This window comes from Salmo salar, chromosome 22, assembly GCF_965601325.2.
Source record: "Salmo salar chromosome 22, fSalSal1, whole genome shotgun sequence".
Taxonomy (NCBI): Eukaryota; Metazoa; Chordata; class Actinopteri; order Salmoniformes; family Salmonidae; genus Salmo; species Salmo salar.
Window position 1 is genome coordinate 19,878,992 of NC_138312.1, and position 25,251 is coordinate 19,904,242.

Here is a 25,251-nt window from a genome sequence, read left to right on the forward strand (position 1 = left end):
ATGTTGACAAGACGTAAAGGTTCATGTGCTCGACGTGACCCGATTAACGGCATCATGGGAAGTGTAGGAAAGATCGTGAATCTCATGGGGGAAGAGATTCAGGCTTTTATTCCATATTCTCTTAAATATCATATTCCACAAACATAGACAAATTAATCAATTTTATCTGCTGTAAAATAGATTTGATCTCAGTGGCAGAGACGGGTTAAATGAGGGAAACTAAAAACATAGCAAAGAGTTAGTTGGCAAACAAAAATGAAATACCACCCAATATTCAGTAATCTATCAAGGGTTGTAGGAAAAAGGTAAAACTATAAAATGTATCTGATTTCTGCTCCAAAAACACCTCAATCCTAATGCTTTTACCACAGGCCCTAATGTCTTCAATATGATTATAAGTTCAAATCATTTTCAGAGAAGACGAATGAAGGCCTTCACAAATACTTTCAAAGCAAATATGTTTCGTATAAAATCAAGCTATAACCATTAATCACCCTGTTATACTAGAATAGCTTTTAAATATGTACACTCTACACAAATACACCCTGTTAGATACACTTTGCATACCACAATATAGTACAGTGGTTTATTTGTCTTTGTGCTTAGAACCTTGCATTGTCCATGCTTGCAAGTTGATCAAATGAAACCAGGAGTCCTTTTGAGACTGTGGGCGACAAACCTGAATATGAATATCCATGTGAGGTGTCTTTACCTAGAATAAAGCGGGGTAACCTCTCTCTGACCATACAGTAGAAATAGCAAAGAAACAATGCAAGTCTTGACTCATCTGATGTCCATGCCTGACTGCTGCTGTTGTGCTGGGTCTGGGTGCAGGGTCCGAAGGATGTCCAGTGGTAAATCAGTTATGGAATCATTTCAGCTTACTGACTATGTGAAGTTTCTCTTATTTTAGAACCCTCAGCTACGTAGCAAATTGCTGGTAGAATGCCAGTTTGACCCTTTCGATATGGTGACACAGCTTTATGGCTGGTCCCAGTTTCAGGTCCATACACTCCTGCACCGTGGGTAGGTTGAGAAGGAGCAGAGCCTGTCCATCAATCTCCTGAAAACACAAGCACGGTCATGGGGTAAGACAACAATGGTCATGGATGTAGGCCACAGTGTACACACAGTTATACAGTAGAGATAATTATCGTGTGTGAGTGTAATTATTACCTGATCCAGGAAAATGCGAGCCAGGGGAGCACAGTCGGTGGTCCTGATGAAACGCACCACATCAGTCACACTCCACTCCAGGGGACTGGTGTCCAAACACAACTTCTGGGGAGCCTCACCTCTTGAACGCTGCAAAACAACATGCAGGACACAAAGATGCAGTTAATTATGTTTTTTAACTTGAACAGGGACAATAAAGTCTAGACAATACAACACACTGTATATACAGTGCCTTGCACAAGTGTTCATCCCCTTGGCGTTTTTCTTATTTTCTTGCATTAAAAACTGTAATTTAAATTGATTTTTATTTGGATTTCATGTAATGGACATACACAAATAGTCCACATTGGTGAAGTGAAATTTAAAAAATGGTTTCAAAAAATGCAAAAGAATATAAAAACGGAAAAGGGGTGCACGCATATGTATTCACCCCCTTTGCCATGAAGCCCCTAAATAAGATATGTTACAACCAATTACCTTCAGAAGTCACATAATTAGTTAAAAAAAGTCCACCTGTGTGCAATCTAAGTGTCACATGATCTGAGTATATATATATACACCTGTTCTGAAAGGCCTCAGAGTCTGCAACACCAGTAAGAAAGGGGTACCACCAAGCAAGCGGCACCATGAAGACCAAGGAGCTCTCCAAACAGGTCAGGGACAAAGTTGTGGAGAAGTACAGATCAGGGTTGGGTTATAAAAAAATATCAGAAACTTTGAACATCCTACGGAGCACCATTAAATCCATTATTAAAAAAACTGAAAGAATATGGTACCACAACAAACCTACCAAGAGAAGGCCGCCCACCAAAACTCACGGACCAGGCAAGGAGGGCATTAATCAGAGAGGCAACGAAGAGACCAAAGATAACCCTGAAGGAGCTGCAAAGCTCCACAGCGGAGATTGGAGTATCTGTCCATAGGACCACTTTAAGCTGTACACTCCACAGAGCTGGGCTTTACGGAAAAGTGGCCAGAAAAAAGCCATTACTTAAAGAAAAAAATAAGCAAACATGTTTGGTGTTTGCCAAAAGGCATGTGGGAGACTCCCCAAACATATGGAAGAAAGTCATCTGACCAGAGTAGACTAAAATTGTGCTTTGTGGCCATCAAGGAAAACACTATGTCTGGCGTAAACCCAACACCTCTCATCACCCCGAGAATACCATCCCCACAGTGAAGCATGGTGGTGGCAGCATCATGCTGTGGGGATGTTTTTCCATCAGCAGGGACTGGGAAACTGGTAAGAATTGAAGGAATGATGGATGGCACTAAATACAGGGAAATTCTTGAGGGAAACCTGTTTCAGTCTTCCAGAGATTTGAAACTGGGACGGAGGTTCACCTTCCAGCAGGATAATGACCCTAAGCATACTGCTAAAGCAACACTCAAGTGGTTTAAGGGGAAACATTTAAATGTCTTGGAATGGCCTAGTCAAAGCCCAGACCTCAATCCAATTAAGAATCTGTGGTATGACTTAAAGATTGCTGTACACAAGCAGAACCCATCCAACTTGAAGGAGCTGGAGAAGTTTTGCCTTAAAGAATGGGCAAAAATCCCAGTGGCTAGATGTGCCAAGCTTAGAGAGACATACCCCAAGAGACTTGCAGCTGTAATTGCTACAAAAGGTGGCTCTACAAAGTTGACTTTGGGGGGGGGGGGTGAATATTTACACACTCAAGTTCAGTTTTTTTGTATAATTTCTTGTTTGTTTCACAAAAAATATTTAACATCTTCAAAGTGGGAGGCATGTTGTGTAAATAAAATGATACAACCCCCCCAAAAAGTCATTTTAATTCCAGGTTGTAAGGCAATAAAATAGGAAAAATGCCTAGGGGGGTGAATACTTTAGCAAGCCACTGTATTAACAGTGAACAAACAAAAAGTCAAGGCACAGTAGTCTACCTTTGGTGAAGGTGGGTGGTTCTCATCATCAGAGTAGGATGGGGAGCGAGGTTTCCTGCGCTTTCGGGTTGGCCGGGGCGTTGCGGGAGGAGAAGGGGACGGGGTGGGTGGTTGTGACTTCCCAATGGAATATTCTGAATCGTCCTGATCATCCTGGAGCTCAGAGCCAGTATCGTCACTCAGAGAGTCCTCATCATCCAGATCCTCCTCCTCTCCACTCCCCTGTGTTAGAGAAAGGGATGGTTCAGTTTAAAGATGTCTGGATAGATAGAGATATATATACACGTGTGTGTGTGTGTGTTACCTGTGGTGAACCGGCAGGTGTGTTGTCCAGTGAGGCTGAGGAGCGTCTCTTCTTATGGACGAAGAGTTGCTTCCTCCTCTTCCTCCTCCTACCTCTCCTCTTCACCCCCCCTTCCAGGTTAGAGTGCCCCCCTGGTGGGCGGCCCACTCGCCTACTCTTCTTCTTACCATAGTAATAAGCTGCAGAGAACAAATCAATATTACAATCTTTGTCCTCCTGACATTTTTCATCCATTACTTTACCATCGACATAGATGAATAAACAAAGTACACATAAAAACAGACACTGGTTCCCTTAGATATTTTTCCCCTGCATATCAGCTTGATCTCAATAACACCAGATATTTTAATACCAGTTTTCACAGATATGCATTAGATCTAGAGTGATTGATTAGGGCAGGGGCTCACCAGAGCGGAGTAGGGCACGTTAAATGTTCTACTGCTTGAGCTCCTGTCCCTCTCATAGAATATTAACTCAAATGTATTGTGGAGCGCCTGCATCTAAATATAAACAGTAAAAGCACCCAAAATGAGTACCGGCACCTATTACAGTTCAAGTCAAGCACTGGTGACACATACTGTATTTGGTCTTGGTGAGAACAGAACAGTTCTCTGAGCAGCGCTCCAGAACCATGCGAGGTCCAAACAGGTTTGGGCAACACTCCAGCTTCATGCAGGTCTTCCTACAAAACTCAGCCACGCAGTCTGCTGTACGCACTATCTCCACCGTAGCCCGGTAACTCTTTCCCTTGTACCTGCCGGTCAAGAACAGATCCTCAGGTTAGCAACGCTAGGACTGCTTAGCCAGGCCCAGTACACACTTTAATAAATCAACTCAAGCACCAATATGAGCAGAAAAGTTACAAAGGGCACGGGGTGATCTTAATGACAGAGAATGTGTTCCTCACTTGGCTTTGAGCGTCTCTCCATGGCCGTGCCAGCGGCCCTCCTGGTCCAGCTGCAGCTCCCTGAGCACCCGGCTGGGCTTGTAGGCAGAGTTGATCAGCAGAGTCAACACCTGGACAGGACACAGGGAGACAGAGAGAGACATGAAGGGATTAGCATGGATACTATTCAAAGTCTAAGTGGGAAGTGATCTTTTGGTGTAGTACAATTTTGCCATATTACTAACCGCTTTTAGAAGAATTGAGTAGTTTACTTTAGAGTATTTTGTAATATAGTTATAATATCGTGTAGTATGGTTTTCCAATCCCACTCAGGTGCTCCTCACCTCTTTGAGCACCAGGACACAGTTGCCAGGGCCGACACACTGGGGCAGCTCAGCGATGCGGCCCTTGTTCAGGTAGGGGCCAGAGAAGCAGCGGTGGTTGAAGTAGATCTTAGGACAGCAGTACTTCCCGTTCCCCTGTCCTGTACAATAAAAACATCACACACACACACACACACACACACACACACACACACACACACACACACACACACACACACACAATGTAATAGGTGTGCCTCACCTCAGAAACAATCGTAATGTATTTGTCTGGGATTTCTAGATGAGAAAGAGAACACTCACCAGTCTCTGATTGGCTGGTCATCTGATGCTGGAGTGCGTCAGGTGTTGAGGATTTGGGTGGAGCTCGGCTTTAGGGACAAAGATACAGGTTAGTGGTCAAAGTGCACGGGACTGGAATATTAACCAATCAAAAGTGGACAAACAGCCAATGATAGAGTCCTTCCTTTCCCATAGGCCTACTTACTGTTTCTCAGGCTGCACCACAGCAATCCTCCTCTGCTTCTCAACTGTAAGACAATGTATAATCACCATGAAAACTACTGAAACCATACACAGTACTGTCAAATATTGTGACTGCAATATTAACACTGTGGCATGGCACCCCTTCAGATTAGAGAGAGGAACACAGAGGGATCCTATTTTGGGACGCCCACCTTCGGGCTTGATGGGGTACAGCAAAGGGTAACCGTTGGTCTCACACCAGCTGACAGGAAAGATGTCCAACGAGTCCACATGAGCTATAAGCTCTGGCATAGCCTGTTTCAGCCCTGGACACACAGGGACACAAATGATTTAATCACACAACTTATTCATGATCTAATATCAATACCATCATTGTGAACAAGCTCACACTTAAATGGCCTCAAACTAAGCTTTAAAAATGCTGGGCCCAGATATGAGGCGTAGCTACAGGTTCTCACCTTCCAGGCCAAGCCAGATATGTTGCCCTTTAACCTTGATTACTGATGCCACATGAATGTGCTCAGGTGAGAGTGGGTTGACCGCTTCCAGCTTCATGGCCTCTTTAAAGCTGTGATCAGACTGTTCCTGAGACAGACAGAGAGACATTAGGAGAGAGAGATTATTCATTGCCCCTGTTCACCCATGCCATACACTCATGTTATAACAAGCCTTTTTCTATGAGGCCGTTTGTCAGACAGCGCTTGACTCACTGTGGGGAAGCAGTTTTGGGGTGCTGCCTCGGCCTCACACTGTTTCAGGTAGTCTGCCCAGTCAAAGTCCTGCCCCTGGTACCCTACACAACCGGAGAGAGAGAAAGAGAGAGAGAGACCACAATACAATTAGCTTAACGTTTTTTAAAAAGGTTGAGCACAGTTTTAAAAGTAGCTCTGTAAATGTTACTAGTGTTTCCCCACCTGGAGGTGGGCTGAGCTGGAGACCGTTCTTCAGGCTCCACTGGGCGGGAAAGATCCCAGGACTGTCCCTGTGACACAGGAAGGACTTCCCACTGCCTTCTGACACCAAATCATCACCACAGAGATTGTCCATTTTTACCAGGAAGTACTGGTCACTGAACACCTGAAGAGAAGAGGTAGGGTATTACATCATACTCATGTTGGCTCTATGCAGTAGTTACCCTACCCTTCCTCCATGACCATATCACACCCAAAGCTAGCCTCATACACTACCATACTGTACCTCACTGACTACCCACTTCCGCATGGAGTGGATAGACTCCCAGAGTTTACATGGGTACCATGTCAGGATTCATCTTTACTCTCCTAGCCCTGAGGTGAACACTGATCTGAGTGGACTGAATAGGCAGCAACAATATGGTAGAAACTGTTGGGTGGAGTGCCTTCATTACTGTACTGCCACCATCCAACCCAGTCATTAATTTTGGCCTGGGAAGGACGCATTCAGACAAATCCAGGAGCCTGAGGTGAGGTGGACAGTAAAGAGGTTGTTACCTTGGTAACGGTGGCAGGACTGATGCAGAATGGGGATGCAGGGTCAACGGCCTCCAGTTTCATCCCCTCAGTGAAGCAGTGGGCAGAGATGACAGGCCGGTCCTGATGCACGCACACACCACACAGTGATGGCTTATTATATTAATATTGCACAGGTATTCCACAGACCCTTGTAATGTTAGTAAATAATGCTTGGTAGTGCCATCACCTTATAGAATTCCTCAGAGAGGGCTTCATCATGAGGCTGATCAATCATCCTCTGTCTGACCTCCTCCCACTTCTCCTCTGTGTGCAAGGCAACCAGGGCTGAAACAAGCAAGCACACACAAATTATCACGTTAAAACAGTAAAAACCACAACCTCCGATTTATTCATAAATTATGTTTTGCATCTTAACCCTTTGATGCATAAGATCACATATTTGTGATCATTGTTGAGTGGTCCCTGCAGCGTACCATCACAAATAGCAAGTAAGCAAGTAGCAACAAGAACGCAGGATGCAACCAACATGTCTAAACAGCATTGCTGTCTGAAAAACAATGTTATGTACTGTTGGGAAATAAAAGGTATTCCCAACTTTATTCCTCAATTTCACCTTTTATTGTAAAAGATAAAACGCAAACTTCATCATCCAAGCATCACACGGAACACATCTACAGCCAAACTCATTCCATAAACCAGTCTAAATAACAGGTTGTGCTGAGAATATATATATTTTTCTACACATAAGTTAGCAGCCTAACAGCTAGACTTGTTTGCAATGTACCACATCTCTGGTGAGCACAAGGGAGAAATGTAATATTGTTTAGAAAAGAGATGCATGTCAGCGAAGATAACAGCAGCTAAATTCTTTATGATGGCAGCCATGTTTGTTTATGGTTGAAAAGTGAAAACTCCCTAATCCCAGAATGCCATTCACTATAAGACACAACTAAACAAAGTCAAAGATGGCTGCGCCCATTGTCTAAAAAACAACTTTGTTTGGCCACTTTTCAGCATATTACAAATCTTCGAAGTACTTGTTACAGCGTATACAAGAACCAGAGCACATGACTTGACAAGTTATTTACAGTGTTTGACAAATCACATAGCAAATAAAATGTTATCAACTCACAGATCATCACCCCAAATAAAAGCCTACTGCCTAGCCAAAACGCGAAAGCTAAACAGGGTTGCCAGATTTAGTTGAAACCATTTTAGGATGTGTAATGGGAATTTTAATGTTTGTGCTTTTCTTATAATTCATTTCTGTGTTCTATTCATGTGCTGTTCTATAAGCCAATTGCTGTGTTCATGCAAGAGGCTGACTGTACAAAACCTCATATAGTAGGTGCAATTTGGCAGTACGCCCAGATGTTGTTTTGAGAACAAACGAAAGATCTCAGTTTCAAGGTCTCAGCTTAGAGAGGAGAAGCCTTGTGAGGTGTTGGTCTGTCACATGTTATGAAACAGTATTGGTTGGTCCCATGATTGAAACAAAACGGTAATGATTAATAAATGATGCTAAATCTTGTAAATATAACTTGTCTGTATATAGTCATATATAAGACAACTGCTGGGACTGCCCAAGCAGAGCTCCTGATTGACATGTGTACTATGGTGCATTGAGTTGGTTGGAACCTCTCCACACGCTGACAAATAAACAATGATTCATTTAAGATTGACTTTGAGTGCCCCCGTGTAAGAATTGACAACAGATGGTTTGTGTGTGGGGGGTAATTGAATTTGTGGGGGATTACAAGGGGTAGAAATGGGGGAAGGTATCGTGGGGGGATATGATGCAGGAAATATTACTGTGATGGGGGATTTATCAATATTTTGGGGGCAAACACAGGAGGCGGTCTGAGCTAGCAACCTGGAGTAACGATAGTTACAATCGAAGTCAGTTGAGTGAACCATCCCTTTACCTTGTTTTGTTATAACATCTTTGGTCTGAGATATGTAACAACCAGAATGCTTTATGATGTCAACAAACATGTGCCACACATAGCTGGCATTAGCTCACCATAATCAGTACAACCTTCCAAAAAGTATTTTACACATCATACACTACATGACCAAAAGTATGCGGACACCTGCTCGTCGAACATCTCATTCCAAAATCATGAGCATTAATATGGAGTTGGTCCCCCCTTTGCTGCTATAACAGCCTCCACTCTTCTGGGAAGGCTTTCCACTAGATGTTGGAACATTGCTGTGGGACTTGCTTCCATTCAGCCACAAGAGCATTAGTGAGGTCGAACACATATGTTGTGCAATTAGGCTTGGCTTGCAGTCGGCATTCCAATTCATTCCAAAGGTGTTCGATGGGGTTGAGGTTAGGGCTCTGTGCAGCCAGTCAAGTTCTTCCACACCTATCATCTCAACAAACCATTTCTGTATGGACCTCATTTTGTGCACGGGGCATCATTATTCCTCCTCCACCAGATTTTACAGTTGGCACTATGCATTAGGGCAGGTAGCGTTCTTGGCATCTGCCAAACCCAGATTCATCCGTCGGACTGACAGTTGGTGAAATGTGATTCATCACTCCAGAGAATGGGTTTCCACTGCTCCAGACATCAATTGCTACGAGCTTTACACCACTCCAGCCAACACTTGGCATTACGCAAGGTGATCTTAGGCTTGTGTGCGGCTGCTCGGCCATGGAAACCCATTTCAGGAAGCTCCCAACGAACGACAGACTATTTTTTCGCACTACGCGCTTCAGCACTCGGTGGTCCCATTCTCTGCCGTTGTTGCTCCTAGACGTTTCCACTTCACAATAACAGGACTTACAGTTGACCGGGGCAACAATTTGACGAAGTGATTTGTTAGAAAGGTGGCATCCTATGACGGTGCCATGACAAAAGTCAATGAGCTCTTTTGTAAGGTCATTCTATTGCCAATGTTTGTGTACGGAGATTGCATGGCTACATGCTCGATTTGGTACACCTGTCAGCAACAGGTGTCTGCAATAGCCACATACACTATATTTACAAAATCATATGGACACCCCTTCAATAAGTGTATGTGTCCATTACAATCTATGCAAGATTTGACACCAGTCCCTAAAACAATAAATATATTATGCTCCATACATACAGTTGAAGTCGGATGTTTACATACACTTAGGTCGAAGTCAATAAAACTTGTTTTGCGACCACTACACAAATTTCTTGTTAATTAACAAACTATAGTTTTAGCAAGTCGGTTAGGACATCTACTTTGTGCATGACACAAGTACCTTTTTCAACAATTGTTAACAGACAGATTTACTTAACTTATAATTAATTCACTGTATCACAATACCAGTGGGTCAGAAGTTTACATACACCAAGTTGTGCCTTTAAACAGCTTGGAAAATTCCAGAAAATGATGTCATGGCTTTATAAGCTTCTGAAAGGCTAACAGGCTGACATCATTTGAATCAAAAAGAAATCAGCCAAGGCCTCAGAAAAAATTGTAGACCTCCACAAGTCTGGTTCATCCTTGGGAGCAATTTCCAAATGCCTGAAGGTACCACGTTCATCTGTACAAACAATAGTACGCAAGTATAAACAACATGGGACCACGCAGCCGTCATACCGCTCAGGCAGGAGACGCATTCCGTCTCCTAGAGTGCACCTGCCATGTGGCAAAATGGCTTAAGGACAACAAAGTCAATGTATTGGAGTGGCCATCACAAAGCCCTGACCTCAATCCTATAGAAAAGTTGTGGGCAGAACTGAAAAAGCATGTGCGAGCAAGGAGGCCTACAAACCTGACTCAGTTACACCAGCTCTGTCAGGAGGAATAGGCCACAATTCACCCAACTTATAGTGGGAAGCTTGTGGAAGGCTACCCAAAACGTTTGACCGAAGTTAAACAATTTAAAAAGGCAATGCTACCAAATACTAATTGAGCGTATGTAATCTTCTGACCCACTGGGAATGTGATGAAATAAATCATTCTCTCTACTATTATTCTGACATTTCACATTCTTAAAATAAAGTGGTGATCCTAACTGACCTAAGACAGGGAATTATTACTAGGATTAAATGTCAGGAATTGTGAAAAACTAAGTTTAAATGTATTTGGCTAAAGTTGTACAGTTGTGGTCAAAAGTTTTGAGAATGACAAATATACATTTTCACAAAGTTTGCTGCTTCAGTGTCTTTAGATATTTTTGTCAGATGTTACTATGGAATACTGAAGTATAATTACAAGCATTTCATAAGAGTCAAAGGCTTTTATTAACAATTACATGAAGTTGATGCAAAGAGTCAATATTTGCAGTTTTGACCCTTCTTTTTCAAGACCTCTGCAATCCGCCCTGGCATGCTGTCAATTAACTTCTGGGCCACATCCTGACTAATGGCTATATTCTTGCATAATCAATGCTTGGAGTTTGTCAGAATTTGTGGGTTTTTGTTTGCCCACCTGCTTCTTGAGTTCTCAATGTGTTCAAGATCTGGGGAGTTTCCTGGCCATGGACCCAAAATATTGTTGTTTTCAGTTCCCCCGAGCCACTTAGTTATCACTTTTGCCTTATGGCAAGGTGGTCCATCATGCTGGAAAAGGCATTGTTCGTCACCAAACTGTTCCTGAATGGTTGGGAGAAGTTGCTCTCGGAGATGTGTTGGTACCATTCTTTATTCATGGCTGTGTTCTTAGGCAAAATTGTGAGTGAACCCACTCCCTTGGCTGAGAAGCAACCCCACACATGAATGGTCTCAGGATGCTTTACTGTTGGCATGACACAGGACTGATGGTAGCGCTCACCTTGTCTTCTCCGGACAAGCTTTTTTCCAGATGCCCCAAACAATCAGAAAGGGGATTCATCAGAGAAAATGACTTTACCCCAGTCCTCAGCAATCCAATCCCTACACCTTTTGCAGAATATCAGTCTGTCCCTGATGTTTTTCCTGGAGAGAAGTGGCTTCTTTGCTGCCCTTCTTGACACCAGGCCATCCTCCAAAAGTCTTCGCCTCACTGTGCATGCAGATGCACTCACACCTGCCTGCTGACATTCCTGAGCAAACTCTGTGCTGGTGGTGCCCGGATCCCGCAGCTGAATCAACTTTAGGAGACGGTCCTGGCGCTTGCTGGACTTTCTTGGGCACCCTGAAGCCTTCTTCACAACAGTTGAACCGCTCTCCTTGAAGTTCTTGATGATCCGATAAATGGTTGATTTAGGTGCAATCTTACTGGCAGCAATATCCTTGCCTGTGAAGCCCTTTTTGTGCAAAGCAATGATGACGGCACGTGTTTCCTTGCAGGCAACCATGGTTGACAGAGGAAGAACAATGATTCCAAGCACCACCCTCCTTTTGAAGCTTCCAGTCTGTTATTCAAACTCAATCAGCATTACAGAGTTATCTCCAGCCTGGTCCTCGTCAACACTCACACGTGTTAACAAGAGAATCACTGACATGATGTCAGCTGGTCCTTTTGTGGCAGGGCTGAAATGCAGTGGAAATGTTTTTTGGGGGGATTCAGTTCATTTGCATGGCAAAGAGGGACTAATTTCAATTCATCTGATCACTCTTCATAACATTCTCAAGTATATGCAAATTACCATCATACAAACTGAGGCAGCAGACTGTGAAAATTAGTATTTGTGTCATTATCAAAACTTTTGGTCACGACTGTATGTAAACTTCAACTGTATATATGGTGTGCTACAGTAGAAATGACATCACAATAAATAAACTATAATGATAACGTAATAAGGCACTTACTTTGATAGGAACGCACACATGTCCAAAGTTTTTATTAGTAAGGAAAACAACAATTAAGGCAATGTGGACGCCAGCTGGATAATATGCCAGGGTGAAAAAGTTTGTGTTCTGACTGGAGATCTGCAAAATGTCTGCATACTTGATCTGGGGAAACACTTGGGAAGTGCTTGGGATCTCCTCGAAGAGAGAAGTTTGTCCAGCTCAGTAAAGCCTCAAACATAGATTGTCCACAACAGTGAAATGGGCTACTTCTTATGTGAATTTACAAGGAGGCAGAACACACCTCAATTCAAACTGTTATAAAATAAAACTTGTTTGAAAATAATAAGTTAAAACATAGCCTATAGATAATTAGCAGGCAGTGTGCTTTGGTTTGAGGACAGCGCGGGTTAACTGTCTGTAACGTCCGTCGTTAAAGGTAGACCAAGGCGCAGCGTGAGTTGGGTTCATCTTACTTTATTTTAAACGTGAACCAGCAAAACAAAAAACAATACAACGAACGAAAAGCTATGCGTACAAACACATGCAACGCAAAGACAACTTCCCACAAAAGACAGGTGGAAAAAGGGCTACCTAAGTATGGCTCCCAATCAGAGACAACGATAGACAGCTGTCCCTGATTGAGAACCATACCAGGCCAAAAACCAAAAAAATACAAAACATAGATAAGGAACATAGAATGCCCACCCCAACTCACACCCTGACCAAACCAAAATAGAGACATAAAAAGGAACTCTAAGGTCAGGGCGTGACACTGTCCTGTTGTGTAACAATCCCATTTTGGAATAGTGAGTGCATTCTGACATCACCGTGCTTCTACACCTGCATTGCTTGCTGTTTGGGGTTTTAGGCTGGGTTTCTGTACAGCACTTTGAGATATCAGCTGATGTAAGAAGGGCTATATAAATACATTTGATTTGATCACACACATAAAAGAAACGTTGGGGCGACCGTTAGAGATTTGTGGAACACACGCATGAAAAGGTTAAAACTGAATTTCCCCAAGTTATTTTTGAAAAGAGGATCAGCTTACCTGAAGGAGGTCTGAGGGTGCAGCCATGCTCCTTGGCCCATCCAGGTGGGTGGAGGCGGGGGTGCAGGTAGTAGAGCCAGAGGGTGGAGTGTGTTTCAGGGAGCCCCTCTGTGCCAGCTAGGCGTAGTCTCAGCCTGCCACCCACATTCTCCTCCACCTCAGCGCCCCACGCCACCCCAGGGTCAACACGGTCCTGCAGCTCCACACTGCAGCCTGGAGACATCAAGTCCACTGGGTCCTTACGACGCTGAGGCCACACACACACACACACACACACACACACACACACACACACACACACACACACACACACACACACACACACACACACACACACACACACACACACACACACACACACACACACACACACACACACGTAAGGAGTTCAAAACTCTTGCTTATCTGTCATACATTCCCAGTTGTTCCAGTTTATAACTCAGCACCCCCTTACCCCTTCAAGCAGGTTGGCAGGTGCACTGCACTTCTCAGCCAGAGCTTTCTCCAGGACGCCCTCCCAGTCTGGCTGCTTCTCTCTCACACCTGAGGGGGGCGATAGAGAGGCACGATTACAGAATAAGGAAAGAAACCTCAGAAATGTTTTTAGAAAACTAAATTTGAGATTTTACTGTAATAACCCTCGTAAAACAACACCCGTCCAACTGAGATTCCTCCCCAGGCCAGGTTCTCTTACCCTCTGGGGGTCTCATGGGTTTGCCCTGCTGCCGGCTCCAGCCCAAGGGGTGGAGGTCCGCCGTCATGATGTCACACCAGAAGTCAGCGCGGCGGTCGTCGTGGTAACCCTCATAGCGCAGGAGGAGCAGCTGGCCACAGGTGGTGATGATGGTGGCCACCCAGTAGGGTTGGTCGGTCTCTGAACGGACACACACCTCCAGCTTCATACCTGGAGTCAGTCCTGTCTGCAAGCCCTGGTCCACCTGGGGGATATTGAAATATCTTAGAAGGTGAATTTGGGATCAAGAGAGTGTGTGAGTACCGTGTGTGGTTATGAGAGGATTGTGAGCGGTCTCAGTACTTACGTGTTTGAAGGCATGGTGGGGCACAGACACTGTCCCGTTCTCCTCCAGATATTCATCCCAGTTAAAGTCAGACACATGCTGACTCGAGTCCTCATCTGCGACACACACATACACCAGTTCAGTTCATTTTGTTACGTTAGAAAGCCCTCGTCACCAGTAACAAAGCTGGAGGTCCATGGAATTACTCACCAGACTCCAGTGACTCGTGACTCATGCTAGCTCCTCCTACAGGACAAGTCTAGAAGCTCCGGGGAAGAAAGGAGAGCTGGATTATTATTTGTGTTTGACAGCCAAATTCAGCAGAGCAAGTAAGAATAGTAGGTGGTTGTTAAAAGTGGTAAAGCTGGTGAAAGGGATGTCATTTGTCCAGTGATTACATGTATTTTTGTGAAAGTTGAGGGGGCTTGCCAAATAAAAGCATAAAACAAAGTTTAGTTAGTTAGTGTGTGTTTGTGAGGGAAGTGAAACTGAGAACATTTACGTAAGGCTTTTGAAAACACAAATGATCCTTCTAGATAAGTTTCTAAAAGCATGAGCGAGGCCTCTTAAAGACACGATAACTTTGAACCGAAGTTGAGCTGTAGGCTTATAGCCAGTCTTTGACAACAAAGCAGATTAAAGAATTTAACACAAAAGAGAAATGGCATTTATATACCGGGCATGAGAGAGCATTGGAGATGACAATAGCTGAGAGGTTTGTGTATAGGATGTAGAGGATAGCTGCTCCGACACGGCTGCTTCATTCAGCAGGGCTGTCAGGCCTGTCTTTGTCAAGCCTGATGTCTCTATTAAAGAGGAGACAGCCATCAGACAGGGTCCTTCTGACCACCGCACGGACACCGCGACCCAGGATCAGCCCATCCTTTCACCCACGACCCTGCCGCCCTCAGAGTACACACACAGAGCTATCCAGCCAAGCCCGACTGAATTTTCTGACACACACAGACAGTGTAAAGGGCCTCATTGTGCTGGAGGTCATACTCACGTCTCACACTAGGGAGGATAATAAGAGCAGCAGAGCCATTTAGCCATTTGCAAAGAGCCAAGCCTCACTGTTGAGGTGTATTCTAATACCTGATGATCACAAAAAAATATATTCTAAAAGTTGTTGATAAAGATTGAAAATGTCAGCAAGTTTATTTTAACATGATATAGACAAGTTAGAATGAAGCTGAGAAGGGAAGGATGAGGGAGTTGATGAAAGATTATTTTATTATGCTGATATTTCTGGGAATTCACAGCTAATTCGGTTAAACTCTCAGTTCATCACCAAAGTGAACAGAATGACTAACAACTTCCCCTATGGTTTGAAAGAGGCCTGCCCAGTATCCACACACACCACCAGGCTCCCTGCCAGTCTGACTCTCTCCACCAAAAGATAGACCAGCACAAATACACTGACTCGCCCTGAAAGAGAAACTAGAATGCATACACAAAAACAAACGTATTTTTAACATGCTGCTGACTGAATCAAGTCCTCTTAATCACTGGGTGATCACTGGGCAGGAAATGCAAGCAAAATAAATGCATTGATTGAACACACAAGGGTTTGAGAAATGTACTTTAAATGAAAGTGAAGTCTTGATGACAAGGGTTTATGTCAAGAATAAAGTTAGACTATTGGGAGTATTTTCATCAAGTGTAACACAATTACAATAATATTAGCCTATTTGTTTATGAATCCTTCTTGTCAGCAATTTGCCTTCACATAGGCTACTTGTTCTCTGAGAGATTGTATTATTTCAGGGTTGCATGTTGCCAATGTCAAGTAGGGGCCTAATGTTAGTGGGGTGCCCGTGAGCCCCTCGCACGTCAGAGGGCAGTGTTGTTGTCCCAGTGTTGTTGTTGTTGTTGTCCCAGTGTTGTTGCAGTGTTGAAACTGTTATTTGAACTGGATTTTTCGTGTAAATGGCCATAGAAGAGCCTGACCATAAATAGCTCCAACTTAATTAACCAATGGCAGAAGTAAATATACAGGTTTTGCGCAAAAGAAACCCACTTCGCATTGCTATTTCATTGGCAAGTCAGAAGAAACAATGTAGCATTTTAGGCAATAGATGCACGTCAATTGAAACAATGTTGCAGTTTATTGCGGCAGGTCAATTGAAAAAATGTTGCTGCGATTACTCAAGTTGCATAACTGGGAAGTTGGACCTGGAGAGAAATTGGCAGTTTAGTGCTTAGAGTAGCCTACGTGGAAATATCAATGTGTATAGCATAATTTAGGCCTTATCTGTTAGGCATATTCAATCAACTACAATTTAATAATAATTAAAAAAAATAATGGCTAGGCTATTTGTAAAATAAAATACATCCGCAGATGTCCATCAAGCTTGTGCAACCGTTATTATATAGGAGCGATATCCAACTAAATAAATGGATTAAGTAAATTAACAAAATTTGAGGGAATTCCGATAGAAGGTTACTCACCGCAATATGGATATTATCGCAATAGCTTCGAACGCACGAGCGCCGATGATCCAACTTTCACACTGGAACGTGCACTAAAGAGAAGAACACCGAATGCACTGAAGAACATGTCTTTCATAGGCTCTCTGTGTTTATGCCATATAGGTCAGTTCAGATGCCAACGGCACCGCAGTAGAATGCGGCTGATTCGGCACATGCTAAAAACGCCTGTGACCAAGTCAAGTTACTGAAACGTCATGGCTTGAGCGATAGGCTATACTAAAGCAATACGGGCGCTTGCACTCGACCGAGCCAGAGTCATCTTTTTTAGAGACGGGAAAAAAGACGCAGACAGCACCAAATTGCATTATATCATATTAAGATCTTAATAAACAAAATATTGTATGTGAGTATTTGGTCACAAAATCTGATTCTTACCAGTAAATAGTTTTTCAAGTCGGTTTTAGAAGCCGTGTCTTTCCGCCTAGTCGTTCACGACCTCATTCCAATATGGCACAAACTGCCACTGCGCATGTTCTGCCGCCTATATCTACGTTCTAAACCAGAGGAGCTGATATTGTCGGCTTTGAGAATAAAAATATGACTTCCACCTTCAAACACAATAAAAATCTAACATCCAAAACCAGAATTAACAGATGCAAAGAAACAGAAAACTGTGTTTTCTTTACCGTTGTTTAATAATGTTAATCTTCTTTAACGTTGATTGAGAAAGAGCCTTTAGCCTACGTTTGGCAAATTCCCTTATGGATTCAACACTTTGTTAAATCGTTGAACTAGAATATGGATTGCATTGGCCTATATAATCGAGCCACTTTCGTTGAATGGCATTTCTTTCTCCCCCAAACTGTCAAGGTGATATCGACTTTTGACTGAAACCGCATAAAATACCTCGATGTTGCTTAATCTTGCTCCATTGTTCGGCACATTAATTATCCCCCCACTCCCCATCTTTTTTTGGGGGGCTGGGCGGTGATAAGGTGTTTATGAAATGTTTGGGTGTAGAGTTTTTTAGAAATATGCTTTCATGGCGAACCCAATGTGTTCTAGATTTGAAAATCGTTATAAAGAGACCCGTTTGTTAAAAGCAGGTTCCCACTAGACTGTTGACTCTAGGCTAAAGCTTAATCCCCACAAATACCAATCCATTTGGTAACAAAAAAATGTCTGATCTGGAAATGGCATAACTACAATTCAATAAATGTAGCATAACAATAATCCATTCGCTAAAATGAACATGTACGAATGGCTTGAACGTTAAAAAAACAAACAGTTTATTAGCCTGTCTCTTTCCAATTTTACAAAATCGATTTGATCTTTCTTAAATATTTTTTCCCAACAAGAAGTAGCCGCAGATATGATAATCATCAATAAATAAAAGGGGAAATAGGTCTAGTGCAAATTTGAGACATGACATGGGCCTATGTGGTTTTATTTTGGAGGGAAAAAAAGGATGGGGATTTATATTCCTAATATAAACCTCAAATGTCAATGGTGTCCGAGTTGCAAGGGATAGAATAATATGCAGCCATAACATGAGATAATCTTAATTTATACAGGCTTTTATGAGCCTTTTAAAGGCTTGGAAGCTTGGCAGATGTCCCAATGATGCAACTTTTCAACCATTGTTGGTTAGTGCAGTGATGCCAGGCAGAGAGGGAGGGAGCGGACTCAGAGGACAGTTGCCGTGCGCACTGCAGGAATGTCGTCGGCCTCGGAGGCTCAGACAATGAGGAGATTAATAGTAATTGTGGAACCTGACCACTAGATGGCAGTGTAGTCAACCTATTGTAACCTACAGTCAAGAGCAGGGGCGTTACAACGATTTGATGACATTGGGGGCTTAGCCCAAAGCCAGAGGAGGAAACCTAGAAGGGGTTTCTGGGGGTCTCCGCTGGAAGAAAAAAACTCTAATTTCAACAGCTAAATGCATCAATATAGTGGACTTTGAGATGAACATGAATAAGAAGAATCAACATGTCAATTCTATTCAAAAGCCAATACAATATAAATACCATACAAGACATTCAGGTAACTTGCACCTTCCCACCTACCACAGCAGTGGTCAGTTCAGCCAAACCTAGGGTATGGCAAAGTGGGGTGTTGGGGGGGATGGAATTTTTTGGAAGTTGAAGCTCATTTACTGCCTTTATTCACAATTTAAAACTCAAAACAATGTTATTTGGAGAACAGCAAAAAGAAACAAAACGTATTATCACCGGAATATTAGGTTTAAAGGTCTGTGGAACAGCATATACAATGACAAGCACTACTCAACCTCATAAATTGACTAATTTACTTGTGGAATGGCACATATTCAGTGCAACGTGAAATAGATTCATAAAACACGCTATCAAGTCAGAGTTTCATGTTTGGGGAAGCTATATTTCTACCATAAAATCGCACCTTCATAATAATGGGTTGCACGTATCTATCATCAAATTTGCAGACTAATGTAAGATAGGCTACTTTTCCTAATGTGATGAATAGATTGCATAGTCATCATTTAGGCTAATAATACAACTCAAATCACTATAAGCTAAACAGACAGTTCTGAACACTGCATGCCTGAGTGTGTAGTGACAGGGTAGGCCTAATCAGAGACATGTCTTCTGTCTTTGCATGGGGAAAATGTGACCTTTTATAAACATAGTTCATGCAATTCTATTACACTTTATATGACTGGAGACATAACCAACATCATTTTTAATATGACACAAATTAGTAGCTTACTCCGCTGAAGAAATTGCAGCCTACTCCTTCTAATCTAGCCCTACGAAAAGGGGAGACAAAAATTGTAGAATATGATGACCATCTAGCCTGGAGGAGGAAATGATAGTCCCCCCAAAAACGTTGAAGTGGTACTGATCCAAAGATAAAGGCAGTGGTTGTGTCCAAATACCCATACTTGCATCCTTAATAGTAGGCCGTTTGAGTATGTGAAAAAATAATGTTTAATATTATGAGACAATTTGAAAATCAAGTATACTTTAAATGCCCGGATGTCATACTTATTTCGGCTTTGACAAAAGCTGATCAATTAGATGGGGACGCGCTACCGAAATCAACTATTAGCTGTGAAACAACACAAGCATGACACATTCTCAGTATGCAAAAATAGAATGTGTCATAGTATGTGAGTTTTCTAAAATTGAATATGGTTTAAATGCCAGGATGTTATACTAATTTTGGCTCTTCATTTAGTAGAATTTGATGCACATTTTTCCACAATGCGTTGGAAGAGCAGGGCTGCGAGTGATTGGCTCTAGTTCTCTTCAAGTAGCTAAACAACAAAGCTAGGCCACTTAATTGGGAAGACACCGAATAGTGAAGCTTCTGCAGTGGTGTTCAAATGTAGGCTAAGTAGTTTTTGTTCTCCTTAAACTTATCACGAGTATAGGCTACATCTTTGAGAAGAAAAGTATTTCGATTTGTTTTATCCAAAGTGGATTTCTGTTTTCTCATTGAAAAGTGTTTATTGTTCTCTTGGACTTCATCAGAGCTTTTAAACTAAATTCTAAACGATCCTTTACCTTTCTGAATGTCTCGGCACCAGGGACTCGGGATGTGGCTGCGTTATTGATGTCATGTTAATCAGGCCTTTTAATTTGAAAATATGGATTGTTTAGTATTTAATGAATGGATACAGCCTTAGCAGTCATTCTCATCTCATTCCCAATCATCAGTGCTTTAGTTTATTATGTTGCTGTCAACATAATAAATTTGTGAATTTGTGAATTTGTGATGCACCCGACTGTCCAATAGCCTTTTGATTTGGTGTGTGTACTAGGCAATTTGATTTAATTTATATATGTTACTGCACTTTGGTTATACTAATAAATATGTTGAAATGTAACCAAATAATCTGTTTCTGTCTTCAGTCCTTTTTAAATAAGATAGATTGGCTTTATGGGCTATGGTACAGGTCGCACGTGATAGTCTGCCTATAACCAGACTGAGAAGGCCTATAACTCCATTCCTACTCTATTCAGAGTTTTGGTAAATTAACATGTAAAGTGTAGGTCCCATGTTTCATGCGCTGAAATAAAAGATCCCAGACCTTTTTCATATACACAAAAAGCTTTATTCTCTCCAATTTTGTGCACAAATTTGTGTACATCCCTGTTAGTGAGATTTTCTCCTTTGCCAAGATAATCCATCCACCTGACTGGTCTGGAATATCAAGAAACTGATTAAACAGCATGATCATTACACAAGTGCACCTTGTGCTCGGGACAATAAATGGCCACTCTAAAATGTGCAGTTTTGTCACACAACACAATGCCACAGATTCATCTGCCACCATCACGTTTCAGCGTGATAATGCATGGCCCCATGTCGCAAAGATCTGTATACAATTCCTGGAAGCTGAAAATGGCCCAGTTCTTCCATGGCCTCCATATTCACCAAACATGTCTCCCATTGAGAATGTTTGGGATGCTCTGTATCGATAGTGTGTTCCAATATCCAGAAACTTCGCACAGCCATTGAAGAGGAGTGGGACAACATTCCAAGGCCACAATCAAAAGCCTGATCAACTCTATGCAAAGGAGATGTGTTCCGCTGCATGAGGTACAGTGCCTTGCAAAAGTATTACATTTACATTTACATTTAAGTCATTTAGCAGACGCTCTTATCCAGAGCGACTTACAAATTGGTGCATTCACCTTATAATATCCAGTGGAATATTCATCCCTCTTGATGTTTTTCCTATTTTGTTGCATTACAACCTGTAATTTAAATGGATTTTTATTTGGATTTCATGTAATGGACATACACAAAACAGTCCAAATTGGTGAATTGAAATGAAAAAAATTACTTGTTTCAAAAATTAAAAAGAAATACTAAATGGAAAATTGGTGCATGCATATGTATTCACCCCCTTTGCTATGAAGCCCCTAAATAATATCTGGTGCAACCAATTACCTTCAGAAGTCACATAATTAGTTAAATAAAGTCCACCTGTGTGCAATCTAAGTGTCACATGATCTCAGTATATACACACCTGTTCTGAAAGGCCTCAAAGTCTGCAACACCACTAAGCAAGGGGCACCACCAAGCAAGCGGCACCATGAAGACCAAGGAGCTCTCCAAACAGGTCAGGGACAAAGTTGTGGAGAAGTACAGATCAGGGTTGGGTTATAAAAACATATCAGAAACTTTGAACATCCCACAGAGCACCATTAAATCCATTATTAAAAAACTGAAAGAATATGGCACCACAACAAACCTGCCAAGAGAGGGCCGCTCACCAAAACTCACAGACCAGGCAAGGAGGGCGTTAATCAGAGGCAATAAAGAGACCAAAGATAACCCTGAAGGAGCTGCAAAGCTCCGCAGCGGAGATTGGAGTATCTGTCCGTAGGACCACTTTAAGCCGTATACTCTACAGAGCTGGGCTTTACGGAAGAGTGGCCAGAAAAAAGCCATTGTTTAAAGAAAAAAATAAGAAAACACTTTTGGTGTTCGCCAAAAGGCATGTGGGAGACTCCCCAAACATATGGAAGGTACTCTGGTCAGATGAGACTAAAATGGTGCTTTTTGGCCATCAAGGAAAATGCTATGTCTGGCACAAACCCAACACCTCCCATCAACCCGAGAACACCATCCTCACAGTGAAGCATGGTGGTGGCAGCATCATGCTCTGAGGATGTTTTTCCATCAACAGGGACTGGGAAACTGGTCAGAATTGAAGGAATGATGGATGGTGCTAAATGGCGCTAACCCTAGTCAAAGCCCAGACCTCAATCCAATTAAGAATCTGTGGTATGACTTAAAGATTGCTGTACACCAGCGGAAAACACATCCAACTTGAAGGAGCTGGGGCAGTTTTGCCTTGAAGAATGGGCAAAAATCCCAGTGGCTAGATGTGCCAAGCTTATAGAGACATACAGTTGGGGGAAAAAGTATTTGATCCCCTGCTGATTTTGTACGTTTGCCCACTTACAAAGAAATTATCAGTCTATCATTTTAATGGTAGGTTTATATGAACAGTTAGAGACAGAATAACAACACCAAAAATCCAGAAAAACGCATGTCAAAAATGTTATAAACTGATTTGCATTTTAATGAGGGAAATAAGTATTTGACCCCTCTGCAAAACATGACTTAGTACTTGGTGGCAAAACCCTTGTTGGCAATCACAGAGGTCAGACGTTTCTTGTAGTTGGCCACCAAGTTTGCACACATCTCAGGAGGGATTTTGTCCCACTCCTCTTTGCAGATCTTCTCCAAGATTAAGGTTTCAAGGCTGATGTTTGGCAACTCAAACCTTCAGTTCCCTCCACAGATTTTCTATGCGATTAAGGTCTGGAGACTGGCTAGGCCACTCCAGGACCTTAATGTGCTTCTTCTTGAGCCACTCCTTTGTTGCCTTGGCCGTGTGTTTTGGGTCATTGTCATGCTGGAATACCCATCCACGACCCATTTTCAATGCCCTGGCTGAGGGAAGGATGTTCTCACCCAAGATTTGACGGTACATGGCCCCGTCCATCGTCCCTTTGATGTGGTGAAGTTGTCCTGTCCCCTTAGCAGAAAAACACCCCCAAAGCATAATGTTTCCACCTCCATGTTTGACAGTGGAGATGCATTCCTCCTCCTCCAAACACGGCGAGTTGAGTTGATGCCAAAGAGCTCCATTTTGGTCTCATCTGACCACAACACTTTCACCAGTTGTCCTCTGAATCATTCAGATGTTCATTGGCAAACTTCAGACGGGCATGTATATGTATTCTTGAGCAGGGGGACCTTGCGAGCGCTGCAGGATTTCAGTCCTCCACGGCGTAGTGTGTTACCAATTGTTTTCTTGGTGACTATGGTCCCAGCTGTCTTGAGATCATTGACAAGATCCTCCCGTGTAGTTCTGGGCTGATTCCTCACCGTTCTCATGCTCATTGCAAATCCACGAGGTGAGATCTTGCATGGAACCCCAGGCTGAGGGATATTGACAGTTCTTTTGTGTTTCTTCCATTTGCGAATAATCACGCCAAATGTTGTCACCTTCTCGCCAAGCTGCTTGGCGATGGTCTTGTAGCCCATTCCAGCCTTGTGTAGGTCTACAATCTTGTCCCAGACATCCTTGGAGAGCTCTTTGGTCTTGGCCATGGTGGAGAGTTTGGAATCTGATTGATTGATTGCTTCTGTGGACAGGTGTCTTTTATACAGGTAACAAGCTAGGAGCACACCCTTTAAGAGTGTGCTCCTAATCTCAGCTCGTTACCTGTATAAAAGACACCTGGGAGCCAGAAATCTTTCTGATTGAGAGGGGGTCAAATACTTATTTCCCTCATTAAAATGCAAATCAATTTATAGAATTTTTGACATGCGTTTTTCTGGATATTTTTGTTGTTATTCTGTCTCTCACTGTTCAAATAAACCTACTATTAAAATTATAGACTGATAATTTCTTTGTAAGTGGGCAAACGTACAAAATCAGCAGGGGATCAAATACTTTTTTCCCCCCACTGTACCCCAAGAGACTTGCAGCTGTAATTGCTGCAAAAGGTGGCTCTACAAAGTATTGACTTTGGGGGGGTGAATAGTTATGCACGCTGTTTTTTGTGTTATTTCTTGTTTCTTTCACAATAAAAAATATTTTGCATCTTCAAAGTGGTAGGCATGTTGTGTATATCAAATGACACAACCCCCCCCAAAAAATCTATTTTAATTCCAAGTTGTAAGGCAATAAAATAGGAAAAATGCCAAAGGGGGTGAATACTTTTGCAAGCCACTGTACTTCTCTGTAAACAAATGAAGAACAGACTTTCAGCATACTTATAGAGAAGGGCACTCAACATGTACTGCACTGACACAAATGACTGATGATTGGTTGAAAGAAATTGAAAACAAGAAGATTGTGGGAGCTGTACGGTTTGATTTCAGTGCAGACTTTGATATTATTGACCATAACCTGTTGAGAAAATGTACAGTACCAGTCAAAAGTTGACACACCTACTCATTCGAGGGTTGTTCTTTATTTTTACTATTTTCTACATTGTAGAATAATAGTGAAGACATGAACTATGAAAACTATGAAATAACACACCTGGAATCATGTAGTAAACCATATAATAAACCATATGCCATATGATAACCAGATATCGTTACTCCATTGATTTTTCCAGAAAGATAGAGTGGAAGAACAAGCATGAGTCTCTTGTAGAAAGTAAAAGTCTTCATTAAACCGTTTGCAATACAGGACAATAGCCATACGATTGAGTAAATTACGAATACCCCTGACATTAATTGAACAAAGAGATAAAGACATAAACATCAACCAACAACCTTATAAGCTTTTTCTAAGGATATGTAACTCAAAAGGATTTTTATCCCATTATTAACCTCTCCAACAAAAACAAATACTGGTCATAAAGTTACCAAAGTATTGTTACTCCCACAAGGGGGAGACATTGTGTAGACTTTACAATAAGCAGTTATTCACCTATAGTTAGTGTTTAGTTTACCAGTTCTCAGGTCAGCCTTT

At 42.3% G+C, this 25,251-nt stretch overlaps 1 protein-coding gene across 3 annotated transcripts; it reads right to left on the reverse strand.

Annotated features, from left to right (window-relative positions):
• Positions 1-62: 62 nt before the first annotated feature.
• On the reverse strand, positions 63-17,275 carry LOC106582933 (scm-like with four MBT domains protein 1). 3 transcript variants are annotated; one of them, XM_014166569.3, is made up of 22 exons: positions 17,190-17,272; positions 16,773-16,846; positions 14,532-14,580; positions 14,343-14,437; positions 13,997-14,240; positions 13,757-13,845; positions 13,303-13,549; positions 6,776-6,873; positions 6,568-6,669; positions 6,013-6,175; positions 5,809-5,891; positions 5,557-5,683; positions 5,290-5,403; positions 5,100-5,142; positions 4,916-4,983; positions 4,616-4,755; positions 4,293-4,402; positions 3,964-4,139; positions 3,386-3,564; positions 3,082-3,303; positions 1,177-1,305; positions 63-1,063 (listed from the first exon to the last, which is right to left on the reverse strand). In XM_014166569.3, the coding sequence occupies exons 3-22, from the start codon at positions 14,554-14,556 to the stop codon at positions 923-925; spliced, it is 2,595 nt and encodes an 864-aa protein (XP_014022044.1). In that variant the 5' UTR covers positions 14,557-14,580; positions 16,773-16,846; positions 17,190-17,272; the 3' UTR covers positions 63-922. The 3 variants fall into 3 exon arrangements, with proteins under 3 accessions (XP_014022044.1, XP_014022043.1, XP_014022045.1); XM_014166568.3 differs by lacking the exon at positions 16,773-16,846 and having other exon boundaries at positions 14,532-14,587; positions 17,190-17,275; XM_014166570.3 differs by lacking the exon at positions 16,773-16,846.
• Between the last annotated feature and the right edge of the window lie 7,976 nt (positions 17,276-25,251).

Coding starts and splice junctions, on each gene's coding strand:
- LOC106582933 (XM_014166568.3), bottom strand. CDS start 14,556: ATGAGTCACGAGTCACTGGAGTCTG. Junction 5,143..5,289: donor GTACCCCATCAAGCCCGAAG/GTGGGCGTCCCA, acceptor ATTGTCTTACAG/TTGAGAAGCAGAGGAGGATT. Junction 3,304..3,385: donor CACCTGCCGGTTCACCACAG/GTAACACACACA, acceptor TCTCTAACACAG/GGGAGTGGAGAGGAGGAGGA.